Raw genomic sequence first — 27071 nt, 5'->3', positions numbered from 1 at the left:
AGCTGAGGGGAAAATCCCTCTAAAGGCCATTATCGGTCTGACAGCAGCTGAACCACCACTCCTAGAAGGCCCTTGGCACTCCCCAGCAACCCGCCCAGCCACACAGTGCAGCTCCGACACTGACATTGTCTAGCCTCCACACAATGTCAGCATTGTAGCCACACTGCCAGGCAAGCTGCTGGGGAGCACCGGAGGCCTTCTAAGAGTGGCGGTACAGCCGCCGTCAGACCATTAAGTGCCTTTAGAAGGATCCCCTCTCAGCTGTGCTTGTAAAGGGGAATCCTCACCAAATTTCCCTTTACAGGCATAGCCCCCATGAACTGCCAAACCAGTTCGACTGCACGGCTGCTGCCAAACAAGTAAGGGCCTTTAAAAGCCTTATGACCAGTAAGGACCTCTAGAATTGGTTCACCTTGGACCAGGCCCAATTTGATTTGATCATGGACTGAACCGCCTCTGGTTTGGTTCACTATCGAACTGGCCCAGTTTGCCCGATCACCTCAAACTGGTTTATGCGCAAGCCTAGAGCCAGCGGCCAAGAAGAGCTCTGCCACTGCCTCTCCTGCTGATGCCACGGAGGTGATGAAAAAACATTAAATGAAAGCATAGATGCTGCTGTCATCCATATATAATCTTCCCTTTGAGGCCTCTCATTTTTTCTACTTGTAAAAGGGCCTTTTATTATCAGCCTTCATTTCTCCTAAAACTGACTGAATGTGATGCTACACTAGATCGTGCCAAGGACTGGGTGGTCAGATACTAGCTTGATCCCAGGGCAGATAACACTTCTCTATCTTTGCACTGTATCAATTTTCCTGTCTTCATGTAGTGGAAGGAAGTGGGATTAGTGCTGAAAGATGGCCTTATTTGGGATGGGGAGGGAGTGATAGGCATTCACTTGAGCACTAGAGGAAATGTGCACAGGATCAGGGGAGACATAAAGAATGGGGGGGAAACACTATCCAAATGTGTCCCTGTGACTTCATTTCCATCCATTGAAAAGCATTAATAATACTTCTATTTGCTGGGATATTGATGCTTTCCAACAGTGGTCTGAATTCTGGGAGTGTTATATACTAACAACTGCAGCACTTGCTCTGGTAAGGTCATCTGGACTGATTAGTGATGGCTGGGAAAGACTCAGACTTCTTTGCAGCAAACAAAAGCCACTAGTTTCAAAAGATAAAGTAGACAATGGGAAGATAGGGGCAGTTGCTTCTTAGACACTGTTATCCCTTGATGAAACCTGGTGGCAGATAAAATTACAACCATTGTCTTAAGAGAGAGGCTCTTGAGCCAAATATTCCATGTATATGCATTATGTATACAATCTGGCTGCAGTTCAGCACTTTTAAATCCTACAGTTTGGAATGGGAGAGTTTAGCATGTGCCAAAATACTTTGCAGTGAAATCAATAGGACTTACAAGTGCTTAACATAGCCTGGATGCACCCCATGTGTACAATCTAAAACCAGAAATGGATTACCAGTGGAAATGTCAGGTGGAATGGGATTCATTTCACCATTAACCATCTTGAGATGAAGTTGCTTGATATTAAATGGCTCCACTGTGAAGGGCAAGGTGCCAGTTAGCATGGCAAATATGCTAACTCCTCTGTCAAGGAGAAAGACAACATATAATGCATGTGAATACAATAGAATATAGGGTTTTACCCCCTTATATTAGACATTCTCATTATGTGGGCTCCGTTATACAGGCAAAACCTGGTCATTATTTCCTACAGAATGCAGTGATTAAGTTTACTGCTTAGGATCCATCTCTTACATCAGGCAAAATGAATTTGCAGCATATCACAATAAAACAAGAGCAATGTAAAACAATTGTGGGGTGGGGAGGATCTATGAATTCCAATTTCCAAAATTTCCATCAAAACATTTTTATTCATGTTATAGTAAACAGCATAAGGGAGGGCAAAACTAGATGTGGCATTAATTATATCATTTAGTCTGGTGCATTTTTAAAAATATTAATAGCAGCTGTTGGGAGTAGGGATGTGCATAAAACCGGTTTGCCCGGTTCGGTTCGAATTCAAACCAGGTTCGAACCAGGAGGGGGTGGTTCGGTTTTGGTTTTGCCCTCTGTCATTGAAAATCTTATATGCTACCAAAGAATCTACACTCAGAACACTTAAGAAACAACAGAACCCACTAACCCATGGGTTAGCAACCCATGGGGGTGGTTGGCACCCTTGCTCTGGGCCACCCCAGCACCCCCCCCAGTGCAATTATGGGGCTGCTGAAACCTCCATTCTTCCCTATGGAGAAAAACCTTAAAGCCACTTGTGGGATGCTGGGGTGGCCCAGAGTGAGTGGTGGTCTAGTGCAAAGAGGATGCCAACCACCCCCATGGGTTGCTAACCTATGGGGTACTGGGTTTTGTTGTTTCTGAGGTGTTCTGAGTGTAGATTCTTTGGTAGCATATAAGATTTTCAATGACAAACCATGAATCCACTCTCATTGCTAACCTTAAAGACACATAAACTTCAAAAATCACTTAAAAATCAGCCCTTTGCCCAATTCCTTTCAAATAATTCTGATAGCTTCCTTGCCCCCCTTGGGCACTACCACCCACCACAGTCTTATCTAGGCCACCCTTTTGCCCCCGATGTGAAGTTATACATTTGCTGACACCTCCATGCTTCTTTATGGAGGAAAAACCTTAAAGACGTGTAAACTTCAAAAACAACTTAAAAATCAGCCTTTTGCCCAAATCCTTTCATATAATTCTGATAGCTTCCTTGCCCACCTTGGGAACTACCAGCCACCACACTCTGCTCTAGGACACCCCTTTCCCCCCTACGTAAAGCTATACATTTGTTGCAATCCTCATTATTCCCTATGAGGAGTTCAAAAATACTTTAAAAATACACCAATAATTGGAGGAGTGTCTGATTACCTTGGAGTTTTTTGTGCCCCCACTTTTGTGCCCCTAGGTGCTCCACAATAGGGGATTATGGGCTGGTTTGGGTCCCATTATACCCTATGAGAAAAATAATTAAAAATATTCCAAATATTCATAAAAAATCATAGGAGTGTCCAATTGCTTTGGGGTTTGGGTGGTTATTGGCACCCATGGGTGCTCTACAATAGGTAATAATGGTCTGGTTCGAGTCCCATTATACCCTATGAGGAAAAAATTAAAATAAATTTCAAACATTCATTAAAAATATCATACAACTGTCCGATTGCTTTGGGGTTTGGGTGGTAGGTACCCATGGGTGCCAGCTACCACCCCACCCACATTTGGAGGTTTGAACTGGTTCAAGCCAGTTTGAATTGAACCACCTCCTGTTTGGTTCAAATTTGAACCTGCAGCTCAAACCTGATGGCTGGTTTGGTTCGAATTTGAATCTTTGAACCACCCCGGTTCAAATTCGAACCGGTTCAGATTTGAACCAGTTCACACATCCCTTGTTGGGAGCCCTGCCGTACAGGGGGGCAGGCTAACCCTTTGACCCACCATGACCCTGATGCAGATTGGGAGGCCCATAGCTGCTACTTGGCCCACGAGGGAAGCTGCCATTGGCATCGATGTGGGCCCCTCAATCCAGACTTCGCAAGGACAAAGGACTGAAGCCCTCTCCCCATGCCACAGACCTAATCCACATCATGGGCCACAACTATCTAAATTTTAAAGAACACAAATACACAGGACCAACTGCCATAGGTACAAAGGAAGGTATATAGGAAGTGGTCTTATACTGCGGAGTCAAACCATTGGTCCATCTAGCTCAGTATTGTCTACACTGACTGGCAGTGGCTGTTCAGGACTCTTCTCCTGCCCTACCTGGAGATGCCAGGGATTGAACCTGGAAACTTCTGCATGCAAACTAGATGTTCTGCCTCTGAGTTATATCCCTGTTTTTTGTTCACACATAACAGATGGGAAGTCACTTTGCTGTGGAAAGTCTTGCTATGGGTAGCAGCTCTGTTTCTGTTCCCCATTTTAAAAAGAAATCTGTTTTGAGTGTGCTTCCACATATTTATTTAAATTATCATCATCATCATCAATAATAATAATCAGTAGTAATCAGAAGAGAAGGTGTGGTTGTAATAGTAGTAGTAGACATTATTAATACAATATACCATTTTTCATTTCACCATTAATATACTTGAAGTAGTTTATATAGTAAAAGGAGTAAGGAATGGTAAGGAAAAAGAGAGTAAGAAAATGGGTGGGGGGAGAATAAGAAAAGAGTAGTATTACAGCAAAGAAGCACACAGCCTGCTGTTTAAAGAAATGAAATGAAAATATTAAGAAAGGCAAAGGTGTATTGTCATGAACCGCCCTGAGCAGTAGTGTACTGGAGGGGTAGGGTATAAATATTTAAACAAATAAAATAAACCATAAGATGAAATGGGCATTGCTTTAGGACTTGGGATAGCCTCTTAGGAAAAAAGTCTGTCTGGATGTGCCCTCTTCTCGAACAGTTCTAAGGTAGGGGGGCACATAACCTCCAATGTATGTGCTTTAAAAAACAAAAACAAAAAAACCCCACACACAGCTGGGGGGGGGAACTTTCAGAAAATTGGACAGATATGGGGAGAAGAGTTGTGTCCCTCGTCACTACTTATGTCATGAACAATTTGTAATAGGTGCCCTTGACTACATAGCAGCCACCCTTCTCTGGAGCTGCAATACCCAGAGTGGATACATGCAGCAAATAGCCACTTCGGAGACACATGGCAGCATGGAGGCAATGTTCAGTGGCAGAAGCAGCACAAGGGGAATGAACTCTGAGCTCTGCAATCCCAATCTGAATGACAACCCCACGGCCACATTTTCTTAACGAAGTGGAGCTTCCAGGTTTAAACCTGTCTGTTAACGATGCACTGGAGGAAACATCTAGTTTGGCCCTTAGACACAAATGCCCCAGTCCAGACATGCAGATCATGTAGGTAAGCAGACTTTCATTCCTGCCTGCCTCCCTGCAAACTATAAAATTTATTTCCAAGGCTCTGCCGCTTGTGAGGCACACGAGCCGCACCACAGTGAGGCAGTAGAGCAGGGAGCAGCCGAGCAGGGAGCTGGAGGAGGAGCCCTCTGGCACCTCTCAAGGCACTGTGCCAGGAGCCATTCCCATACATCAGGGATTCTCAACCTTGGGTCCCCAGCTGTTACTGGACTTCAGCTCCCATAATCCCCAACCAAAGGCCACTGGGGCTGGGGATTATGGGAGTTGAAGTCCAGTAACATCTGGGGACCCAATGTTGAGAATCCCTGCCATACGTCATCAATCTCAAGCAATTTAATGTAAACAGCAATTTCAGTATAAAAATTGATTTAATGCTATGTGATGCTAAGGATACATTTGAATGGAACACTATTAGTTTTATAACTGGTGGAGCATTCTAGGAACGTGCTTGCTGTTCTTTGCACCACAGAGTGCTCTTTGCTATGTTGACGGTTGTCTTACAGAGAGCTTTTGTGCAAGACAGCATTACAAATGTAAGTCCCACCTTCAGTGAGAAGTGAACTTGACACCCAGAGATGCACATTTTGGATGGATTTTGGATTTATTATTTGAAATAAATAAATAAATAAATAAATAGGTATAGTCAATGCTATTATCTCAGAGTTCTACCATCTAATTCTACTGTATATATAAACTAGTTCTTAGTAATCCTTAACAACAGCCCAGTAACTAAAGGACAGTAGCATTATCCCTATATTGTATTGGGGAGGTTGACGCTGAGGGTCAATGGCTTGCCCATGGCTACTGTGCTGAAGTGAAATTTAATACCTTGACTTAGCTACTGCACTATTCTAGCTCTCAGGCCTGTTTGGCTGGGAGATAAAGAATACAGAAGAATTCCACAGGGAGATAAATTACTGTCATCTCTAAAAGTCTCTTCAGGCCTACTCCTCCACATGTACCTCCACACATGGAGGGATCTAATGGGAGAACACTGCTGGCTCCACCAATAATAATAATAATAATAATAATTATTATTATTATTATTATTATTATTAAGGCACTAATTATTATTAAGGCACTAAGAACAAATGCAATAAGAGCAAACGTAGAACAGGCACTAAGAACAAATGCAATAAGAGCAAAAGTAGAAAAATCCACAACAAACAGCAAGTGCCGCCTTTGTAAAGAAGCAGATGAAACAGTGGACCACCTGATCAGCTGTTGTAAGAAGATCGCACAGACTGACTACAAACAAAGGCATGACAAGGTAGCAGGGATGATACACTGGAACATCTGCAAAAAATACAAGCTACCTGTAGCCAAACATTGGTGGGACCATCAAATTGAAAAAGTTGAAGAAAATGAAGATGTAAAAATATTATGGGACTTCCGACTACAAACAGACAAACATCTGCCACACAATACACCAGATATAACTGTAGTCGAGAAGAAAGAAAAACAAGTCAAAATAATCGGCATAGCAATACCAGGGGATAGCAGAATAGAAGAAAAAGAAATAGAAAAAATCACAAAATACAAAGATCTACAAATTGAAATAGAAAGGCTGTGGCAGAAAAAGACCAAAATAATCCCAGTGGTAATTGGCGCCCTGGGTGCAGTCCCAAAAAGACCTTGAAGAGCACCTCAACACCATAGGGGCCACAGAAATCACCATCAGCCAATTACAAAAAGCAGCTTTACTGGGAACAGCCTATATTTTGCGACGATATCTATAATAACAACAATGATATTAATAATAAAATTCAGCCATCCCAAGTCCTTGGGAAGGACTCAATGTCTGGATAAAAGAAACCAGTCAATAACACCTGTCTGACTGTGTAAACAAGAAATAATAATAATAATAATAATAATAATAATAATAATAATAATAATAATGTCACTGAGCACCAAAGGCCTCGCCTTTGACCTCCACATGCAGAGATGGGCAGTATCTAAAATACATGTATTTTAAAATATGTATTTTCAGTGCTTTTGTATTATGTATCTAAAATACTTTTCAGAACAGTATTTCGTATCTAAAATGCATTTGTTCAGGTATTTTGTATTTTTAAAATACATTGCTGAAACCAAAATACATCAGCCAATCATTGCTTTGGATTTTTTTTGTTTTTTGTTTTTGCTTCAGGAGCTGCATTTTCATTGCAAGCAAGCAGCCTATTGGCATCAGCAAGCTCGTATGGTAAAGTTCATCAGTCAGCTGAACAACCCAGTCAGTCCTGTGTTGTCTTTGTAGCAACTCAGCAAGCAAGTTCTTAGGAGGCACGCCCTTTCACTCTAGGATTCTCTGATTAGAAGTAGTATAACCAAGAGAAAAGCAAGTGATAACTGGCTTGACCAGTTTGAAATGACCAGGCTAATGTCTTTCAGTGATCAGTGAACACCCACATTGGGATGCAAATTCCACCCTCACCCCTTGGAAGGTGGGAGGGTTTGCAGACATCTGGATTAACTGAGATTTGCCTACACACTGTCCTTTTCTGGTCTACAGTACAGCAAGCAGAAAAACACAGTTAGGAGGGCAAGAGTTAAATAATTATTTTACCTTCTTAAAAACTCTGCAAACACTTTGGGCTGGCTGGGAACCAGAGTCTGATTCCCAGCCAGCAGCTACCCTGCTTGTTAGGTATTTGGAGGATGGAGTGGGGGAGATGTTCCATCCTGGGTACTGTATTCTTTTGTAGGGTTATGGTGGGGGAGAAAGTGGAAGATTTTCATTTGCTTCCTAATTGCAAAGAGGTGAGAGAAACAGAATCCTTATGTTGGTGTGGCTGGAAAAAGGCCCTATGTTTCCTATGCATAGGGTCCAGTGCCCATCCAGTCCAGCATCCTGTTTCATGCCTCTGAGAAGCCTACAAGCAAGAGATGAGAGCATGTCCCCTCCCTTGCTGTTGATCCCCTGCAATTGGTATTTGGAGGCTTCTTGCTTCTGAGGTGCCTGGAGCTGGCTACACACAGCCTTGTAGGAATAAGATAAATGCTTGTATCTGTCATGTTAGATTGCTGAAAATGCTTTGCTATGCCTTTTGTGTGTTCGTTTTATAGGAAATGTCTGGGGATCTGATCCTGTGTATGTGTTGTACTTTGTTGTGCTATTCCTAGTATTCACCATAGGCTATGTAGGCTACTTGTTGAGTTAAGAGTCTAGTATTCCCCAAAACTCACTGGTGATGTTTAAGACACCCTGACTTTTTGGATGTTCTGTGTTGTCCCATTTTCAGCAGTGTCCAGCAGCAGAACACTTTCCCTTCTGGAACAGCTCGGGTGGGGGGGGTGTAGAAGAATGTGACGGAATGGGCCTACTCTGGCTTAAAAACACATTCCAGTTTCATATCAGAATTTCACTCAGTTCCGAAAGCCAATTTTGGCCTGGGCCCAAGCCCACCGCTTTTGCGGATTTATTATCTCTCACTTGTTTGTCAGGAATTGTCCTATTGTTCAGAAAACTCTACCTTGAGGGAGAGACATTAAGCTTTTGATTGTATTGCCTATCTCCAAGAGGGGATAGCTAACCTCAAGTTAGGTGAGGGGAGGGATTCTTGAGGTTGCTGTTTCCAACATGCTACTTTGGTGTAGGGGTGTGCATTTTGGAATTTTCTTGTTTCGATTTGTATCCAAATCGAAACGGCCCCATTTTGTACCCAAATTTTCTGAATCTGAATCAGCCCTGTTTTGTTTTGTAGCCAAATTTTCCGAATCTGAATCCGAATAGATTTGGATTTTTAAAAAGGGTCCCAGGGCAAAAAGAGTGGGTGGTGGTGATAGTGTCCAAAGGGTGGAAGCTACCACCCAAATTTCAAAGGAATTAGGCAATGGGATGATTTTTTGTGAATTTTTAAAGTTTACACATCTTTAAGAATTTTCCCATAGGGAATAATGGGGATTCCAGCAAATGTATCGCTTCAAATCAAGGGGAAAGGGATGACCCAGAGCAGAGTGTGGTGGGTGGTAGTGACCAATGGGGGCAAGGAAACTTCCAGAATTATCTCAAAAGATTTAGGAACATAGGAAACTGCCATATACTGAGTCAGACCATTGGTCTATCTAGCTCAGTATTGTCGTCACAGACTGGCAGCAGCTTCTCCAAGGTTGCAGGCAGGAATCTCTCTCAGCCCTATCTTGGAGAAGCCAGGGAGGGAACTTGAAACCTTCTGCTCTTCCCAGAGCAGCTTTATCCCTTGAGGGGAATATCTTGCAGTGCTCACACATCAAGTCTCCCATTCATATGCAACCAGGCAGATCCTGCTTAGCTATGGAGACAAGTCATGCTCAGCCACCAGACCAGTTCTTTTCTCCATTGGGCAAAGGGCTGATCTTTTGTGAATTGTTGAAGTTTACGTGTGTTTTAAGATTTCTCCCATAGGGAATAATGGAGGTTTCAGCAGCCCCATAATTCCACTTGGGGGGCACTGGGGTTTCCCAGAGTGAGGGGTTGTGTAGTGCACATAGGGTGCCAACCACCTCCATACCAACAAGCCCTTGGGGTACTGGGTTTTGTGTTTCTGAGGTGTTCATTATAGATTCTCTGGTAGCATATTAGATTTTCAGTGAAAAACAAGAATCCACTCTCATATGCTACCAGAGAATCTACACTCAGAACACCACAGAAACAACAGAACCCAGCACCCCATGGGTTAGCAACCCTTCCCCTGGCCAATGTGGGGTCAGTAAAGAGTGGCAAGAAGCAAAAGAGCCAATGGGGAATAAGGAGGGAATTGTCAGCCGGTCAGCCCATGATTTAGGTCACCGATCAGAAGGCTGGAAGGGTGGGGAATTCAAAGAGATGTCAAACACAAAATGGAGACTGACTCAGAGATCACCACAAAATGGAGGTCCGAAACAACAAAACGTTTTGTAGCCGAAACAGGGACGTTTTGTTTTGTATACAAAACATTTGGATCTGGAAAATGGGTGTTTTGTTTTGTCTACAAAACACCTGAAACAGGCTGTTTTGGGTACAAAACGTTTTGTATCTGAAACGTTTCACACATCCCTACCTTGGTGTTAGTTTAGCTTTGTTAGCTGAGACTGCAGTTTGAGACCTAAGAGCTACCAAGCTTCCTGTCCAAATAGGAAGAAAGGTATCTCACTGTGCATTTTTACCATTTTGCCTTGGTTGCCTGTGAACTGTCCTTTAAAAAAAAAAAATCTACTTAGATAAACTAGCTTTTGATTGTTTTAAACTTGATCTGGCTGGAAGTGTGCTCCATTCTGTCTCCCTATTTGCCTGCCCTGGCTACATACTCCAAAGAGGTGTTAAGGCATTTTGGCTATGTTTTGAGATCACCCTGGTTCTAGATAGAACAAGGAAGGTTTTGGTGCTAGTTTTGTCTTATAAAAGATTGGTGGCAGCTCTACAGGAGGATTCATTTAATTCATGTAAAAAGTTACTTGATTTTTATTTTAGATTGTGGGCTTCAATTTACAGAGTGAAACTGGAATTCTAAAAGCCAATTGGCCTGCATAATTTCAGAAAAATCTCCGTTTTCAGAAGTAGTTTTCAGGTAGTGGATTACAATAAGAAGAGGGAACTCAGTAGCCCGTAACTTACTAGATGGCTGTGGGAATCTCTCAGCCCCAGTTTCCATATGTAAAACAAGGAAAAGGAGAAGGAGAAGGAAAAGATAAGTACCTTATAGTTTTATTGCGGGAAGAACACAATCCATATTACAAAGCACTTTGTGCTGTTGCTGACTGCAGATACGGTACTCATACTCTACTTACATGGACCAGACATCCACTTTTGGCCCATACTTTTTATGAGCCAGGAGTTCTGGGGCTGCATAGGCTGGACTCCCACACTGTGTGTTTAAAAGCTCTTGAGAAAGCCCTTCAAACTTCATTACGTTGCTCAGTCCAAAATCTGACCAAATAAAATAGACAACAGAATATTACAATCACTTTGGGGACTTTGCAGACATTTAGACACCACCACCCACCACACAGTGAATCGAAGCAAACCACAGTCTAAGTGAGGCTACTAGTGCCTGTTCTCACGGTACAACACTCTCAGTTTCTGCTTCCACTTCTCCCTCTTCAGCATGCTGTCAAATCATTTTAGTGGTTATTATTTTGAGTGGACTATATAACTGCCAGAAAAGGCAGGGGCACTCATACATGCATGTATGCATGGGCTTTGTTTGATTTCTTATCACTTCATTCTTGCACACTTAAGCTCAGTCCAGATGGTTCCTTGACTCAAAGATCTTATTCCTGCGGTGGAGGAGATGGGGTAATCGTATCCAAAATGAACTTTTGCATGCAAAATGTCATAATGTAATGACAGGGGCACTCCAGAAGACACCCATCAGTATGGAGGATTGAATTGCATAGAGCATAGCAGAGCAGTTTCCCCATTTTTTGAGTGGGGAAGAATCATGTGATTTTGACTTTGGCGCACATAGGAAGCTACATAGATCACTAGTGTCAGAGGTTATGTTATGAGGGTAGTGGAGGTGTGTGTCCATGGACTTTCTTTTCCATTGCAAAAGATTATTGACCCAGGTAACCATCTGAACTAGGCTTTTATGACCTGCAATTAAATATGTGAACTGGCTCGTTCACAAAGTAATAGGTTTTGAGTGACATTGTGAATGCTGAATGACTAATGCATGTTGGTGTTAGATCTGTAATGGTATATGTAGACATATAAATCATCTTTTGATTTTTCAGTTTTCAAGTAACAAGACCTGCAATGCCTGTTATAGACTGTGAGCCTCTCTGGAGAAAGGGAACCATCTTATTGTTATTGTAAAATGCTTTGAGAACCTATTTCTTGAAAAGTGGTATATAAGTAGTAATAGTAATTATAAGATGCGAACCAATTTAAGCTGATTTTGTAATTATCAATAATATTAGAAAGTTCTCTTTCCTCAGTTTTATTTAGTGGGGTTGAGCCTTTTAAATTTTTAAATTGCTGTTTTTAAAAAGTTTGGTTTATTTTGGTTTTCTTTTGTGAACCGCCTAGAGCAGGGATTCTCAACGTTGGGTCCCCAGATGTTATTGGACTTCCACAATCCCCAATCAAAGTTCCCTGGGGCTGGGGGTTATGGGAGTTGAAGTGCAATAACATCTGGGAACCCAATGTTGAGAATCCCTGGCCTAGAGCCTTTGGAGTCAGCCAGTATATTAGGAACATAGGAAACTGCCATATACTGAGTCAGACCATTGGTCCATCTAGCTCAGTATTGCCTTCACAGACTGGCAGCGGCTTCTCCAAGGTTGCAGGCAGGAGCCTCTCTCAGCCCTGTCTTGGAGATGCATTCAATGTTAAGATGATGGAGTTAGAGAAAACCATTAAGAATTTTCAAGATAACTTGAATGAGTATAAGAAGAAAAAATATATAAGAGATGTTAAGGATTATGAAAAAGGAGAGGTGTATAATTGGAAGGATTTTAAAAAATCAGTCAGGTGGAAAACTCCGCTCAGTTCTTCAGAAGGGGACACCACTGATACAGAAGATTTAGATAAAGAACCTAATTTGGTCTTTAGAGGAAGAGGTGGAAGACAAAGATGGAGAGGGAGAGAGCATGATCAGTTCCCACAAAGAGAGTATTTTTTACGGAAAGGAAAGAGATCCAGAGAGTAGAAGACTTGATAGTCAATGGGTAGATTTGTATAAACTGATCAGGATCCTAAAACTCAAACATTACTTTGGGGATAGAAATAGGGGAGAAGGAATAGACCCCTTTAAAAGGAAATCCTCTTTTGTACCCAATATAGATAACTCGAATATAACCGTCTTTTCTGAACAGGTGGAGAAGGATTTGCAAATTATTGAAAAAGAACATAGAGACAAATCGAGATTCTATTCTAATTTCTCTAGGAAACAATGGGATATTTTACAGAGATTGAATAAAGACTCTTCAATTACCATCAAAAAGGCGGATAAAGGTGGAGGAATAGTAATAATGAATACCACTGATTATAATGCGGAAGTTGTGCGACAACTTCAGGACACTGATAGTTACAAATCACTCACGTGTGATCCTACCTTGAAGATTTATAGTCTGATTAAATGGTTTTGAATGAGGCAAATGTAATGGAATATATTTTAGATTCCACCAGTGAATTTTTGTTGAATAAAACATCGAGGGTCCCCATATTCTACATGTTACCTAAGATACACAAGCCACAAAGACCACCAGTGGGTAGACCTATCATAAATGCGTGCAATTCCTTATTGGAACCCTTATCGATTTATATAGATTATTATATCAAGCCGCTTGTGATGGAATTGCCCTCATATCTGAGAGATACTCAAGACCTGATCGCCCAAATGGAAGGCATGCGTGTAGAAGAGGGTGTTATCATAGCCACATTAGATGTAAAATCCCTATATATGAATATTCCACTACAGGAATTGAGGCAGGTTATAGAGGAAAATCTAGAACAAAGGAAAAGCAGAGAGCCACCTACTTTTTTCATTATGGAATTAGTGGATATTGTTTTGGATAATAATTTATTTAGATATAAAGAACAATTCTTCCTGCAGATATGTGGGGTATCTATGGGATCTGCCTTTGCCCCTAGTGGAGCTAATTTGTTTATGGGAGGCATATAGAGGAGATTCATTTTGACTCCAACTGTAAACCCCCCCCCCTTTTTTAATATCGTTTACTATAAAAGGTATATAGATGATTTATTGATTTTCTTTAAACTGGAAAATAAGATGGGGGGGGGTTGTTGGTTGGCTAAATGAGATACATCCCAAAATTCAATATACGTACCAATACAGTAAGGAACAGGTGCCCTATTTGGACACCATAGTAAAAATAACAGGAGAGAGAAAGGTAGTATTTGAAGCATACAAAAACCCTAGTGATAAGAACACATTGTTACACTTCAACTCATGCCATCCAGACCATTTGAGGCGCAATTTACCATATGGTCAGTTCCTTAGATTGAAAAGAAATTCCACAGCATCCAGACAATATGAAAAGGAAGCAGTTTCTTTAGTTGGACAGCTACAAGAGCGGGGGTATCCTGAGGATGTCATATGTAAAGCACGCTAGAGAGCCAAATTGAGAAGAAGACAAGATTTATTGAAGAGCAGGATAAGGGAGAAGAAAAATAGAGTTATATGGACCACAGAGTTCACTCCTCTCTCTTATCAAATTCAGCGCGTCATCTTGAAACATTGGCACTTAGTCTCTGGGATTAAAGGTAGTGATACTCCCCTTTTTGCCTATAGAAGGACCAGGAATTTAGGCAGTCTTTTGTCAAGGGTGAACTCCCTAGAGAAGGAAGATCAGAACACTGGACTTAGAGGTTTTTACCCCTGTGGGAGATGTTCTATATGTGTGCAAGCAGAGCGCAGAATCAGCATAATGGATCCAAATACAAAGAAAAATAGGGATTTGGAATTTTTTGTGCCGCATGTGATACTAAGGGAGTGGTGTATGTAATAAGATGCCCATGTCCTAAACTGTACATAGGGAAGAGTGTGCGTAAAGTGAGATCAAGAATATTAGAACACAAATCTAGAATTAGAACAGGACACAGTGAATCGCCGATTGTCCCCCATTTTTTAGAAATGGGACATACATGCGAGGACTTTAATTTCTTTGTCCTCTATAGATATACTCCAAGGAGATTTTATTATGAAGATATGAATACTACATTATTAAGGAAAGAGGCGTTCTTCATACACCTGTTCAGGACTCATATTGAAGGTCTTAATACTAACCAGGATCTCTCATGTTTTGGGGGGACAACACATTAGGAACAAGATGAATATATTTAGTCACTCTGTTACAGCATCTTGAATGGGGATCTTGGACTTGCAGGATTAGGAGAGAAGGATGAAAGTATAGCAATTAACTAATCTAGTAAAGAATGCAGTTGTTGGTCATTAGTCCTCTGCGTGCTAAATTGGGAGTAGTATAAGAAAGAAGGGAGTGCGTAGAACTAACAAGCATGTCTCTGCAGGCGTAGTACCCTAAACACCGTGGGAGGACAACGCAGTTGTGATATTACAGTATGTAATGTTTAGACCTCAAATGGTAAGTGTTTTTAAGTGGATTTGTGTGAGGGGGACAGCACTTGGCAGAGAAATGAAAGTTGGTGTGAGCTCATATAATATGATGTGTTGTTCTTCCGTTTAGGTGTTATCTGAAGAAGTAATATTCAGTTACGAAACAGAAAATCCTTGTTTAAAAACAATAATACACGGCAGTATCTGGAAAATCTGTAATATTATGGTACATTGTTTGTATACTATGGTACATTGTTAGTTATACTGTACATAATCCATATTGTAAATTGTTTGGGATATTGTACATTGTTTGGTCCCTAAAATGCATGCTTGAATTACTTATATTATCTCCACCTCGAACAAACTGAGAATGAGAATGCTTTACTGAGAATGAGAGTGCACTATTACATCATGATGAGAGGTGTTCTCCCTATTGGATTCAACTGGTATTGAACCCCATCAGTTGACTATCAGACTACAAGATAAGAACTGTTTACACCCAAGTGCCTATTGAACTATACATCTGTTTGAAAATTTTGGATTATATTTTTATGCACTTTGTTACATCAAGTGGGAATGTTACTTTAGCTCTGATATGTCTAATATATAAAAGAATTGAGGGTGATTAGTTTATGTCTGGAGCATTCCTCTTTTAATATATTCAGTCACAGTGTGTTATTCATTTGTCTGAGCATATATCGCGTGACTCCTGTTGGGTTAGAGTTATTATTGATCATGAACTTCAGGCATGAGGATCATGGTCAAACTGGTGTTCAGGAGGCTGAAAGCTTGGTGGCACACCCTCACACCTTGCTGGATGTTGAGGAGGAACGGCTGCAAAAGATGATCATTGGATTGCTGCATCCTGCACAACATTTGCAGGTCAAGGGGAGATGTCCTTCTAGAGGAGCCTGTGGACCTGCCCACACATCCAGAGGATAAGGGCAGTGGCAGAGGGGTGCCCAGTGGAGACAAGGATGCTGTGCTGGCAGGCCCCACAGCCGGCGTCAGCAGGGAGGCACAGGTGGTGAAAGTGGCCTTCACAATACATGCCTGGGAGCATCTCCATCTGTCCCATTGTCAAGGTGGGCAGGTGTGTGGAGTTGGAAGGGCACACCGCCCTTTAAACCGGTGATGCTAGTATGGGGTCATCACCCACACCTGAGGCAGCAGTGGGATCAGAGATTGCATACACTTGTACCTGCCACACTAATGACAGGGCTGACATTGTACTGCTGTCAAATGAAGTGAAAGCAGTCTGTAATAAACCCATGTGTTTCATTCCAAATGCAAGTGCAAAAGGTGATGAGTGGTTGGGGAGTGGGGTTGGATGGTGCAGGGGAGAACATGGAGAACACCCTGGAGGCCTCCCAAATCCTGTTTATTCTGTCATGGGGGGTATAGCCCTCAAGAACCTGCATGTTAAAAAACGATGTTTAACTTGCAGCAGGGGGCCTCCAAAGGCCTTTAGGTCCAGGCTCCAAAATTACCTAGGTGCACCTCTGATTACAGAGACCTGGGTGGGGGAACTGGGAGTGATTAGTCTTTCCCAGATGTGTCCACCTGGATATTTAGTGCAGCACCAACATAGGCTGGAGGGCGGGGGGGGGGAGTTGCTGTAATTTATAAAAGCTCTGTTAGCAGTCACCCCTGCAAACTGAGCAAAGAAACATCTTTTAAAGTGGTCTTTCTGTTCTATTTAGCAGGGGGAGAGCAACTGGCCCTATCTGGCCCCAGCACAGCATCCCTCCAGTGGCTGTTGCTGGTATCTGTCTTATGTTTCTTTTTAGATTGTGAGCCCTTTGGGGACAGGGTTCCATCTTATTTATGTATTTATATTTCTATGTAAACTGCTTTGAGAACTTTGGTTGAAGAGAAGTATATAAATAGCCTTAGTAGTAGTCATCGTCGTCGTCGTCGTCCCTCTCTAGGCCCCCTGTCCAAGTAAGTGCCAGTTGAGAGTGTTTGTACCTGGTGTTGGGCTCTCAAGACAGAGTGGGGATTCTGTTGGTGTACCGCCCACCCTGCTGCCCAGCTGTTTCCGTGCCTGAGCTCACGGGGGTGGTCTTGGATTTGGTTTTGGGGATTCCCAGAATGATTGTTCTGGTTGACTTCAACATCCATACTGAGGCTGCCTTGTCTGGGGTGGGTCAGGATTTCATGGCTGCCATGACAACCATGGGGCTGTCCCAACATGTTGTTGACCCAGCACATGAATTGGGGCACACTCTGGATTTGGGTTTTTTTAACTGGACTGATTTGAAAGTGGGGGATATGTCATCTATGCCCTTGTTCATGGTCAGGTCACGTCCTTCTGAGGTTTAGAGTCTTAGCAGCTACACTTCTCTGCAAGGGTGGGAGAGCTATAAAAATGGTCCACCCCGGAGACTGATGGACTCAGATCGATTCCTGAGGGCTCGGGGGGATTTTCCAGCTGGTATGCCAGGCACTCCTGTCGAAGCTCTAGTTGCTCTCTGGAATGGAGAGGTGGCTCAGGCAGTCGACACGATCACTCCCACAAAGCAGAGCCCGTGCAGCATCTTGGAATACACCTGAGCTGAGGGCCATGAAGCAAGCTGGGAGATGGTTGGAACGTAAGTGGAGGAAATGTCAGGGTGAGTCTGAACGAACATCAGTTAGGGCTCATTATCGAGCCTACTCTGTCGCAGTAATGGAACAAAAGAAACACTTTTTTTTAATCCACCATTGCATCCTCTCAATGTCGTCTAGCAGGGCTCTTGCAGGTGGTGAAGGGCCTTTTGAAATCTGGCCCTGGGCACGGTGCATTAGAACCCTCGGTAGCACCCTGTGATGCATTTGCACAGCACTTTGAGGGTAAAGTTGCTTGCATTCACCATGAGTTGGACACTATGACTGATGCAGGATCATTGGGAGAGATGCCCAGAGTAAATCCTGGCCTAGTTTTGCTGGAGGAGTTTCAATGTGGACAATGTGTTTAGTATGTGGACAATGTGTTTAGTCGGGTTCGACCAACCACATGCATGCTTGACTCTTGCCCTTCATGGCTTATTAAATCTAGTAAGGAGGGAGTTTTTAGCTGGGTCCAGAAGGTCCTAGACAACTCACTGAGAGAGGGAGTGGTCCCAGCATTATTGAAGCAAGTTATTATTTGATCACTCCTAAAAATAAAAAAAAAAACAGTCTGGACCCAGAGGATGTAAACAACTGTGGCAAATATTTCCTTCCTGGGCAAGGTTCTTGAGAGTGTCATGGCTGACCAGTTCCAGACACTCTTGGAGGAAACCAACTATCTAGATCCATTTCAATCAGGCTTCAGGACCAGCTTTGGAACAGAAGCTGCTTTGATCGCCGTGTGAGATGACCTATGCAGAGAGAGAGACAGGGGGGAGTGCAACCCTGTTAATTCTCTTGGATTTCTCAGCAGCTTTCAATGCCATTGAACCATTGTATCCTTTTGGATAGGCTGGCCAAGTTGGGTGTGGGAGGCACTGCTTGGAGGAGGTTCCACTCCTACCTAGAGGCCCGTTCCCAAAAGGTGGTGCTGGGGGTCTACTGCTCGATCCCTTGGCAGTTATGCTATGTGGTTCCACAAAGGTCCATTCTTTCCCCTATTCTGTTTAACATCTGCATGAAGCCGCTGGGAGAGGTCATCAGATTTGGCTTGAGGTGTAATCAATACTCAAATGACACTCGGTTGTATCTCTCTTTTTCATCAGATGCAGGGGAAGCGTTACTCTTCTGAATCGGTGCTTGGATGCAGTAATGGACTGGATGAGGGCTAATAAACTGAGACTCAATCCAGACAAGAGTGAAGTATTGTTCGTCGGTGGTTCCTCTGCCTGGGTGAATGATGTTCAGCCTTTCTAGATGGGGTTGCACTCACCCTGAAGGACTAGGTTTGCAGTCTGGGGTGCTCATCGATCCAGCATTGTCACTAGAGGCTCAAGTGGCCTCTGTGGCTTGGAGTGCCTTTTATCAGCTTTGGCTGATACCCCAACTGCAACCTTACCTGGACAGGGATAGCTTAGCCATAGTTACTCATGCTATGGTAACCTCTCGCTTAGATTACTGCAATGCATTGTACGTGGGGCTGCCTTTAAAAATGGTCTGGAGACTGCAGCTGATACAAAATAGATGGGCAAGTTTATTAACTGGGACTGGATATTTTGATCATATTACACCAGTGCCTCATCAGCTTCACTGACTTCCAGTCTGTTTCTGGGCCTAATTCAAAGTGCTTGTTTTAACCTTTAAAGCACTAAACGGCTTGGGACCCGGTTACCTGAGAGAGCGCCTTGCCCCATATGTCCTTATCCGTACCTTAAGATCTTCTTCAGAGGCCCTCCTCCAGATGCCCCTGCCAAACGAGGTGAGGCGGGTGGCTACGAGGAAGAGGGCCTTTTTAGTGGTTGCCCCTCATTTATGGAATAGCCTCCCCAGTGAGGTTCACCTGGCTTCATCACTTTGTTCTTTTAGATGCCAGGTGAAGACCTTTTTATTCATATTATTATTAGTAGTAGTAGTACTAGTATTAGTATTAATATTAATACCCCACCCCAAGACTCAGTGTGCAGCACAGACTGCTGGGGGCACATTGTGCATGGAGGGCTTGCTTTTATTCAAGCTGGAAGTGTGTTGACCAGTGTTCCCTCTAACAGAAAATCCCAGATGTTCTTGACTACAACTCCCAGCATCCTCAGCCAAAGCCCTCTGCAGCTAGGGATTCTGGGAGCTATAGTCAACAACATCTGGGATTCCTTCTTACAGGGAACACTGGTGTTGACCCATGGGTCCTTAGGTTCAGAGAGGAGAGGATGCAGAGGGAGGAAAAGTTGAGATATTTGGCAAACATGGAGAGAGGGAAATGGCTAGTGGCCCTCCCCCGGGCACTCCACCCCAATGCCACCCGCATCCAGAAAAATGCATGGAGGTTTAAATTATAAAGGGGCCACCACCTGAACCAATGAGGGGCCCCCCACACACTCCATGAAGATGTCCCCCTCTGCTGTCAAGTACTTAGCACGTGATTCCATGTTCTGGTACAGTTTTATTGTGGTGACATAGATGGGAGTGGAGAGAGGAAGGAATTAAATTGTTATCCGGCCCAATAAAGCCGGCCAGCAAAGCTGGAGCGAGCCGAATGTAATCAACATGCCTCCTAGGGGATTGTGGCCAATGGCGGCTGCATGGATGATGTGCTGACACCCTGCCCTCGGTCTGGCAATGCAAGCGGCACATGGGTGCCGTGGATATGGCCTCAGCAGCTGAGGAGCAGGGAGGGGCCACCCTGCCCTGGAGCCAGAAGTTGCCAAATGTCTGGACAACTGTCTGTGATGTGATTCATGGTTTGAAATTGAAACCACGGGTTTGTCAGCCTCCAGTTTCATATTACGTGTGAATGCAGCCAATGTAAAAGCTAGGCTGAAATTCTGACTCGGCCACAAAACATTTCCACTGACTTCAGGGTAGTCATAATTTTACTCATAGCTCTTATGGTTCAGAAAAAGACTATGAAAACATTACACCAGTAGAACTGATACCTTAATGCCTGCCTGAGCTTTACAGCACTCAACAATGTCTATGAGGTGTTAACTGTTCTCATCATTTTGGTGTGAGCCATCTCAGATCATGCTAGTGATGACACTTTTAAGTGAATCTATGTCAGCATTTCACTGCTCAAAGCATGTGAGAAAAAGGAAGGGGAGTTTTGTGTTAGCCTTTTTAAAAAAGTGTGTGCATGAAGAAGAGCAGAAGACTAATAACATTTAGTCATTGATTTCATTTCCTCAGGATGTCCAACATTTGTGAGACATAAAGGCTAACAAAACACGTATGGAGTTTCCATAGATTTAAGTAGGCTTGTCTGAAGACTTAATAAAAAAAAATACGTTTTGGGGTTTGAGCCAAATCCACTCAATTAATTCAAACATGCAGGGAAAGTATGTGGTAGATTCCACCCTGGGTATCAGGGGAGATGAGTAATGTAAACAGGGGGTGGAGGGAAGGCCACCATTCATGGCGTGAAGAACACGCAAGGTCTTTGACCTCCCATCATGATGTGAAGCAGTGATGTCATCACCTTGAACCAAGGCCTAGGAACCTGATCTAAGCCCAGTCTGGAGTTCAGAAAACTTTCCAGGTATCCAAAGGAAATCCAAGAAATTAATCTGTTTACTATGGATTCTTTTGGGAATGGACTAGTGAGGTGGTGGGCAGTCCAGGGGAGGTCTTCTCATCCCCAGTTTAGACTTCTCCACCAGGCAAGAGGACATGCATTTCTCACATGCTCGGTGAACTGACAGCAAGACAAGACAAGCAAGTGAGGTTTGAGCCCACAACCCTAACAGCTACTTGTACTGTAGCTATTTATTCAGTCACTGGTTCTCAATTATCCTAACTATGAAGTGCAGAATGACAAAAACCATCTCAGGGTGAGAAAGGTTTGTGCGTGACATACACCTACCAACAATTTTGATGCTGTTGTTTTCATCCAGTAGAAAATTTTCAATCTTCAGATCCCTAAACAAATCGAGCGAGAAAGTCTATGTGATAGTGTGTTGTCTTATGATCTATACTCTTTTGAACAGCAAGTTATGGCTTTCCAGAGTAACTGATGAAACTATTAGATGCATACTAAATAGCTCCTAGAGACTTGCAGCTTCACCTGCTGTGACCTGCCAAACTGAATGCAGCCTGCCATTTTTGTATGGTAACTATAAATCTCCTGCTTGGAACCGCAAAAACAGATGGACTGGCAAGCACTTCTGATCATCTAGGATCCAAATAAAAGGCATGAGAGAATAGCAGAGGATCTCATGGCCCACAGTTGTGTGTACCTACCTAATACCAGTCCAGTTTGGGAGCAAATTGATGTGGAAGCCAAGGCCAGCCTGAGTCCTCCTCTCACTTGACATCAGTTGGCATAGTGAGGTGCCCTCCCCTTTCATAATGCCAAATGAGCTCCCGACCACCCAGTGACAAGCTTGCCCCCTATTTGTTTTACAGCAAAATGAGGCTACCCCAAAACAACCAACAGAAGCAGGGATCAGATTTAAGCTCACTCCAGTAATAAATCCAAGTGCAATCTGCTACTATCCTCAGTGTGAGAGAGTAGTTGCACTCACCCCTGAGATGAGGGAAAATGTAAACTTTTGGACTTCAGGTCAACAGGAAAGTGTGGAACAAACTTCCTACCCATCCCTCAACTCAATGGCCTGGAAGTTCTCCCTCCATGCACAACCCTGTTGTCATAGTGATGGACATTTAGTTCATTTTCCTAATAATTTAATAGTTTAATAATTTACTAGCTGATTCTCGTCCCTCTCCAATTTTTGCACTCATAAAACTGTGCTTGTTTATTTTCGTACTGAATCTTCTAGGCTGGCCTGAGACATTTTAGTACCTGAGAAAGGAAATCCAAATGGTTTTGCCCTTCCCCTGGCAATAAAGATACAGTCAATTAAATAATTGGCACGCCATGCTTTAATGGGATCAGCTTGCCTCCTAGACATCTTTCTCAATTCAGAGATAGAACCAGACCTGACAGACCTGTGTGAAAGAAGCCCTCAACATATAAACAATTTGATATTTTCTCAAGTATATAAACGGGGCATGATCCACCAAAGGCAAGCATCTTTAACTCTTACTGACTGACATCCTGACTAAATTTCTCAATAATACTGATCAGGGGTTACTGCAAAGGATTATTGCATTTTAGCAGGACTTTCTCTGGTAAATTTAGTCAGGATGTCAGCCATTGATTTCAATGGAAGAATTAAGCAGATGCTTAAAGCTGTTCCACTGAAATCAATGTGACTTAAAGGGCTTGCTGGATTTTGCCCATTGAGATAAATCCGAAACCCTAACTGCAGTTATTTTAAAAAACAAAACACAGGAAAATACAAAATTCTTTATGAAGCATTTTATCATGCCCTTTCTGTTATAAAAAGGAAATCCCTCCTAGGGGTGTGCAATTCGGATTTTCTGTGTTTCAATTTGTAACTGAATCGAAACAGCCCTGATTCGATTTGGATCCGAATCTGACCCATCCGAATCACCCCAAATTCGATTCGGATCCGAAACACGGCTGATCCGAATCGAATCTATTCGGGTTTTGGATATGTCCTATTAATTTCCCCAGATTCCCAGCTTTCATTTAAAAAAATAAGCTAAGCTCTAGCCCTTATAGAAGTGGAGTTATGGAGCAAAATGTGTGGTTACTATTTTTTAAGTGTTCGGATTATTTGGTGTATAATAACTTTCACTCAATGAATCCTTATGAGGATTCATTACACACCTTCATTTCTTCTATTCATTTTGACTGTCTTTTAGACAGTGCCAATTGTCAACTGCCCTGTGCCAACTACACCCCACTCCCACCCACAAGGCAGTGAGGTACTACTCAGTTTAGGTTAAATGCCTAATGGGTGGAGGCTACCACCCAAATTGCAGAGGAATTGGACAAAGGGCTGATTTTTGGTGAACTGTTGAAGGTTTAGTGTCTTTGAGGCAGATTTGGGGCATAAAGTGGGATCTGGGGTGGAAGAGTGTGGTGAGGTGGTAGCGCCTAATGGGTGGAGGCTACCACCCTAATAATAATAATAATAATAATAATAATAATAATATATTTATATCCTGCTCTTCCTCCAAGGAGCCCAGAACAGTGTACTACATACTTGAGTTTCTCTTTCACAACAACCCTGTGAAGTAGGTTAGGCTGAGAGAGAAGTGACTGGCCCAGAGTCACCCAGCTAGTTTCATGGCTGAATGGGGATTTGAACTCGGGTCTCCCTGGTCGTAGTCCAGCACTCTAACCACTACACCACACTGGCTCTCTAATTGCAGAGGGATTGGGCAAAGGGCTAGTTTTTGGTGAATAGTTGAAGGTTTAGTGTCTTTGAGGCAGATTTGGGGCATACAGTGGGATCTGGGGTGGAAGAGTGTGGTGAGGTGGTAGTGCCTAATGGGTGGAGCCTACCACCCAAATTGCAGAGGGATTGGGCAAAGGGCTGGTTTTTGGTGAATAGTTGAAGTTTACTCATCATTAAGGTTTTTCCCGATAAGGTATAATGGAGGTTTCAGCAGCCCCATAAGTGCACTTGGAGGGCGCTGGGGTGGCCCAGAGTGAGTGGTGGTGTAGTGCACAGAGGGTGCCAGCCACTCCCATGGGGTTGCTAACCCATGGGGTACAGAGTTCTGTTGTTTCTGAGGTGGTCTGAGTGTAGATTCTATGGTAGCAAATGAGAGTGGATTCATGGTTTGTATTGAAAATCTCATTTGCTACCAGACGATCTACACTCAGAACACCTCAGAAACAACAGAACCCTGAACCCCATGGGCTAGAAACCCATGGGGGTGGCTGGCACACTCTGTTTACTACACCACCACTCACTCTGGGCCACCCCAGCACCCCCCAAGTGCAGTTATGGGGCTGCTGAAACCTACATGATTTCCTATGGAAAACTTCAACAATTCACCAAAAACCAGCCCTTTGCCCAATCCCTCTGCAATTTGGGTGGTAGCCTCTACCCATTAGGCACTTACCCTAAACTGAGTAGTACCTCATTGCCTTGCGGGTGGGAGTGGGGTGTAGTTGGCACAGGGCAGTTGACAATTGGCACTGTCTAAAAGACAGTCAAAATGAATAGAAGAAATGAAGGTGTGTAATGAATCCTCATAAGGATTCATTGAGTGAAAGTTATTATACACCAAAGAATCTGAACACTTGAAAAATAGTGACCACACATTTTGCTCCATAACTCCACTTCTATAATGGCTAGAGCTTAGCTTATTTTTTTAAATGAAAGCTGGGAATCTGGGGAAATTAATACAACAGATCCGAAACCCGAATCGATTCAGGTACCCGAATCTAGCCAATGGACCACAGGGGTGATTCGTTTTGTCTCCGAATCACCCGAATCAGCTAGATTCGGGTACAAATCGCTTTGTATCCAAATCGATTCGCACATCCCTACTCCCTCCCACTCCGCCCCACCCCCATTTTGGTACCTGTGAACAATTCCATGACGGTGCAAGTGTTCAACTGCAGACATGATCTGATTGGTGTATTTCTTTACTTCTCTCTCTTCCAGTTTCTTTTTCTCACAGATTCTGTCCATGAGGTCTCCTCCCAAGCACAGTTCCATCACCATGTAATAGGAGTTTTCTGTCTCCAAGGTTTCATATAGCTGAACAATATTAGGATGTTTAATCATCTGATGTATCCGGGGTTCACGCTTCATATTTTTTAAAACATAGGAGTCCTGCTTGGCTTTTTTCTTGTCAATAACTTTTATGGCTACCTAAATCATAGAAATGTTGTTATACTGTGGGTGATACTGACCTCAATTTAGCACCACAGACTTGTTTTCAGCATGTCGGAAAAAATACTTGATGTTCACACATTTTTGATTATTGATCACTGTGACAGATGGCATCAGGATACATCATTTCTCTTCCATTCCAGTTGATGAAATCTAATTCTTTGTACCCAGTGAAACATACTTTGCGATCATGGTGGCATTCTAACATCTTTAATCTCAATGAATATATATTTCTTGTTTAATTTAAAGTAATATTTATAGTAAGCTGATCAACAGTGGAATATCTGCACACAAGGATACTGTGTAGTATCAGCTTAATACTACCACCCCCACCCCAAATTATGCATTACTTGCCACCCAATCTTATACATGTTTATCTGTAAGTAGGCCCACTGTGTTCAATTGTTCTTACTCTCAAGTAAGTGTGGATTGAATTGCAGCCTTAGATAACCTGAATGCAGAATTTCCAGGGGAAGATAACCAAGATAACTACATGGAATGCTACATTTGAGAATAACTGGATCACTATTAGGAAATAAAATTATTAATAAAAGCTATTAAAATAATTATTAATAATCTATATATTTTATAGGAATGTATAAAATATAAAAATCAAGATATAATTTATATTACTTTATAAAAACAATAAAATGATTTAAAAGGAGGACCTAATTATTATATACAATACACAACACATACTGTATACAATAACATTAACAAACGTTTCAAAGGTCTGGCTCATTGTTTCAGAGCATTTTAGCAGACAGATGTATTACCACTTCAGTTCTCGCTACCTCAGCTAAAAAAAAAAGAAGAAGAAGCAGGTCACACTTTGGAAGGAAGGAACTAGAACCTGACCTTCCTCTGCACATATTGCAGTGAGATCAGTGGCCATTCCACTCATTCTAACCACTCTCAGTTTACCTTCTCCCCTGTGGGGATGTGTAGCCCCTCCATCACTTTGGCAAAGGAGCCTTTGTTGATCATTTTGCCAACTAGGTAATTCCCAACTTGCTTAGTGTGGGGAAAATTCTTCCTGGGCTCTTGGGACATCTTGCTGAAACAAGCAGGTGTCTGTATATCCCTATTGTTTTTCTCCCAGTCTGGTAATATCCTGTCCTGGTTTTCAGAATCTGTGGCTCTGCCATCTGGAGCTGCTTTGATTGCTGCAGGCATTCTCGAAAGGGTCAGATTGGCTGACACCGCAGCCTCCAGGCGAGTGCTCCTTTCCAAAGGCAACTTGGAAGGCTTAACAGATTCGCAGTCTGCACATCCCGAGGCGCAAGGACCAAGCCATTGGTTGTACAGCATTTAATCATCCTCCCTCGGAGGCTACCTTTTCATCACTGATCTCTATCTGCAGGCATGCAGGTCTGCTCAAGCAGAACCAAGCTGGAGATTATTAACCTAACCTGATACACAATGTCAATTAATGCCCCAGAACTGACAGCTCCCATGTCACCTAATCTCATGGAATAAGCCACTCCCATTTACAGAGGCCAACATTAGCACCGAGGGCTCTGCTCACCAGCCACTAACACCAATCAGCTAAATTAGGCTACAGCTCTCTTTACCTGTATTTCAGGAGACAACAGCACAACCATTCATTGTGTAAAGACGTCAACGCAGCTCAGGTGAACACAGAGTTTATTTAAACAGAAGACGGTCATAGCATGATGCATCCAGCATGACTTGCTTAAGCCTGATGTGCATCCAGCCCCCTGCCCTCACATACGCCCTGAAAACTCTGGGAAGCAAAATCTCAACTTGTGCTGGGCGACAGATTCACATTAGGTTTGTTCAAACAGTTGTTTGAATCTAAGTTTAATGTGG

At 42.9% G+C, this 27071-nt stretch overlaps 1 protein-coding gene across 1 annotated transcript in view; it reads right to left on the bottom strand.

The window, feature by feature from the left end:
* LOC128338396 (hormonally up-regulated neu tumor-associated kinase homolog A-like) overlaps positions 1-26414 on the bottom strand; it is a 55487-nt gene extending 29073 nt beyond the window's left edge. Inside the window, exons 1-5 of the mRNA XM_053280807.1 lie at positions 26163-26414; positions 24925-25217; positions 21380-21435; positions 10682-10820; positions 1487-1614 (exon numbers count right to left, since the gene is read on the bottom strand). Of these exons, the coding sequence (XP_053136782.1) occupies positions 1487-1614; positions 10682-10820; positions 21380-21435; positions 24925-25217; positions 26163-26414 (868 nt within the window). The remainder of the gene's footprint in view (positions 1-1486; positions 1615-10681; positions 10821-21379; positions 21436-24924; positions 25218-26162) is intronic.
* Between the last annotated feature and the right edge of the window lie 657 nt (positions 26415-27071).

Source organism: Hemicordylus capensis, chromosome 1, assembly GCF_027244095.1.
Source record: "Hemicordylus capensis ecotype Gifberg chromosome 1, rHemCap1.1.pri, whole genome shotgun sequence".
Lineage (NCBI taxonomy): Eukaryota > Metazoa > Chordata > Lepidosauria > Squamata > Cordylidae > Hemicordylus > Hemicordylus capensis.
This window is presented reverse-complemented; position numbering and strand designations above follow the sequence as displayed.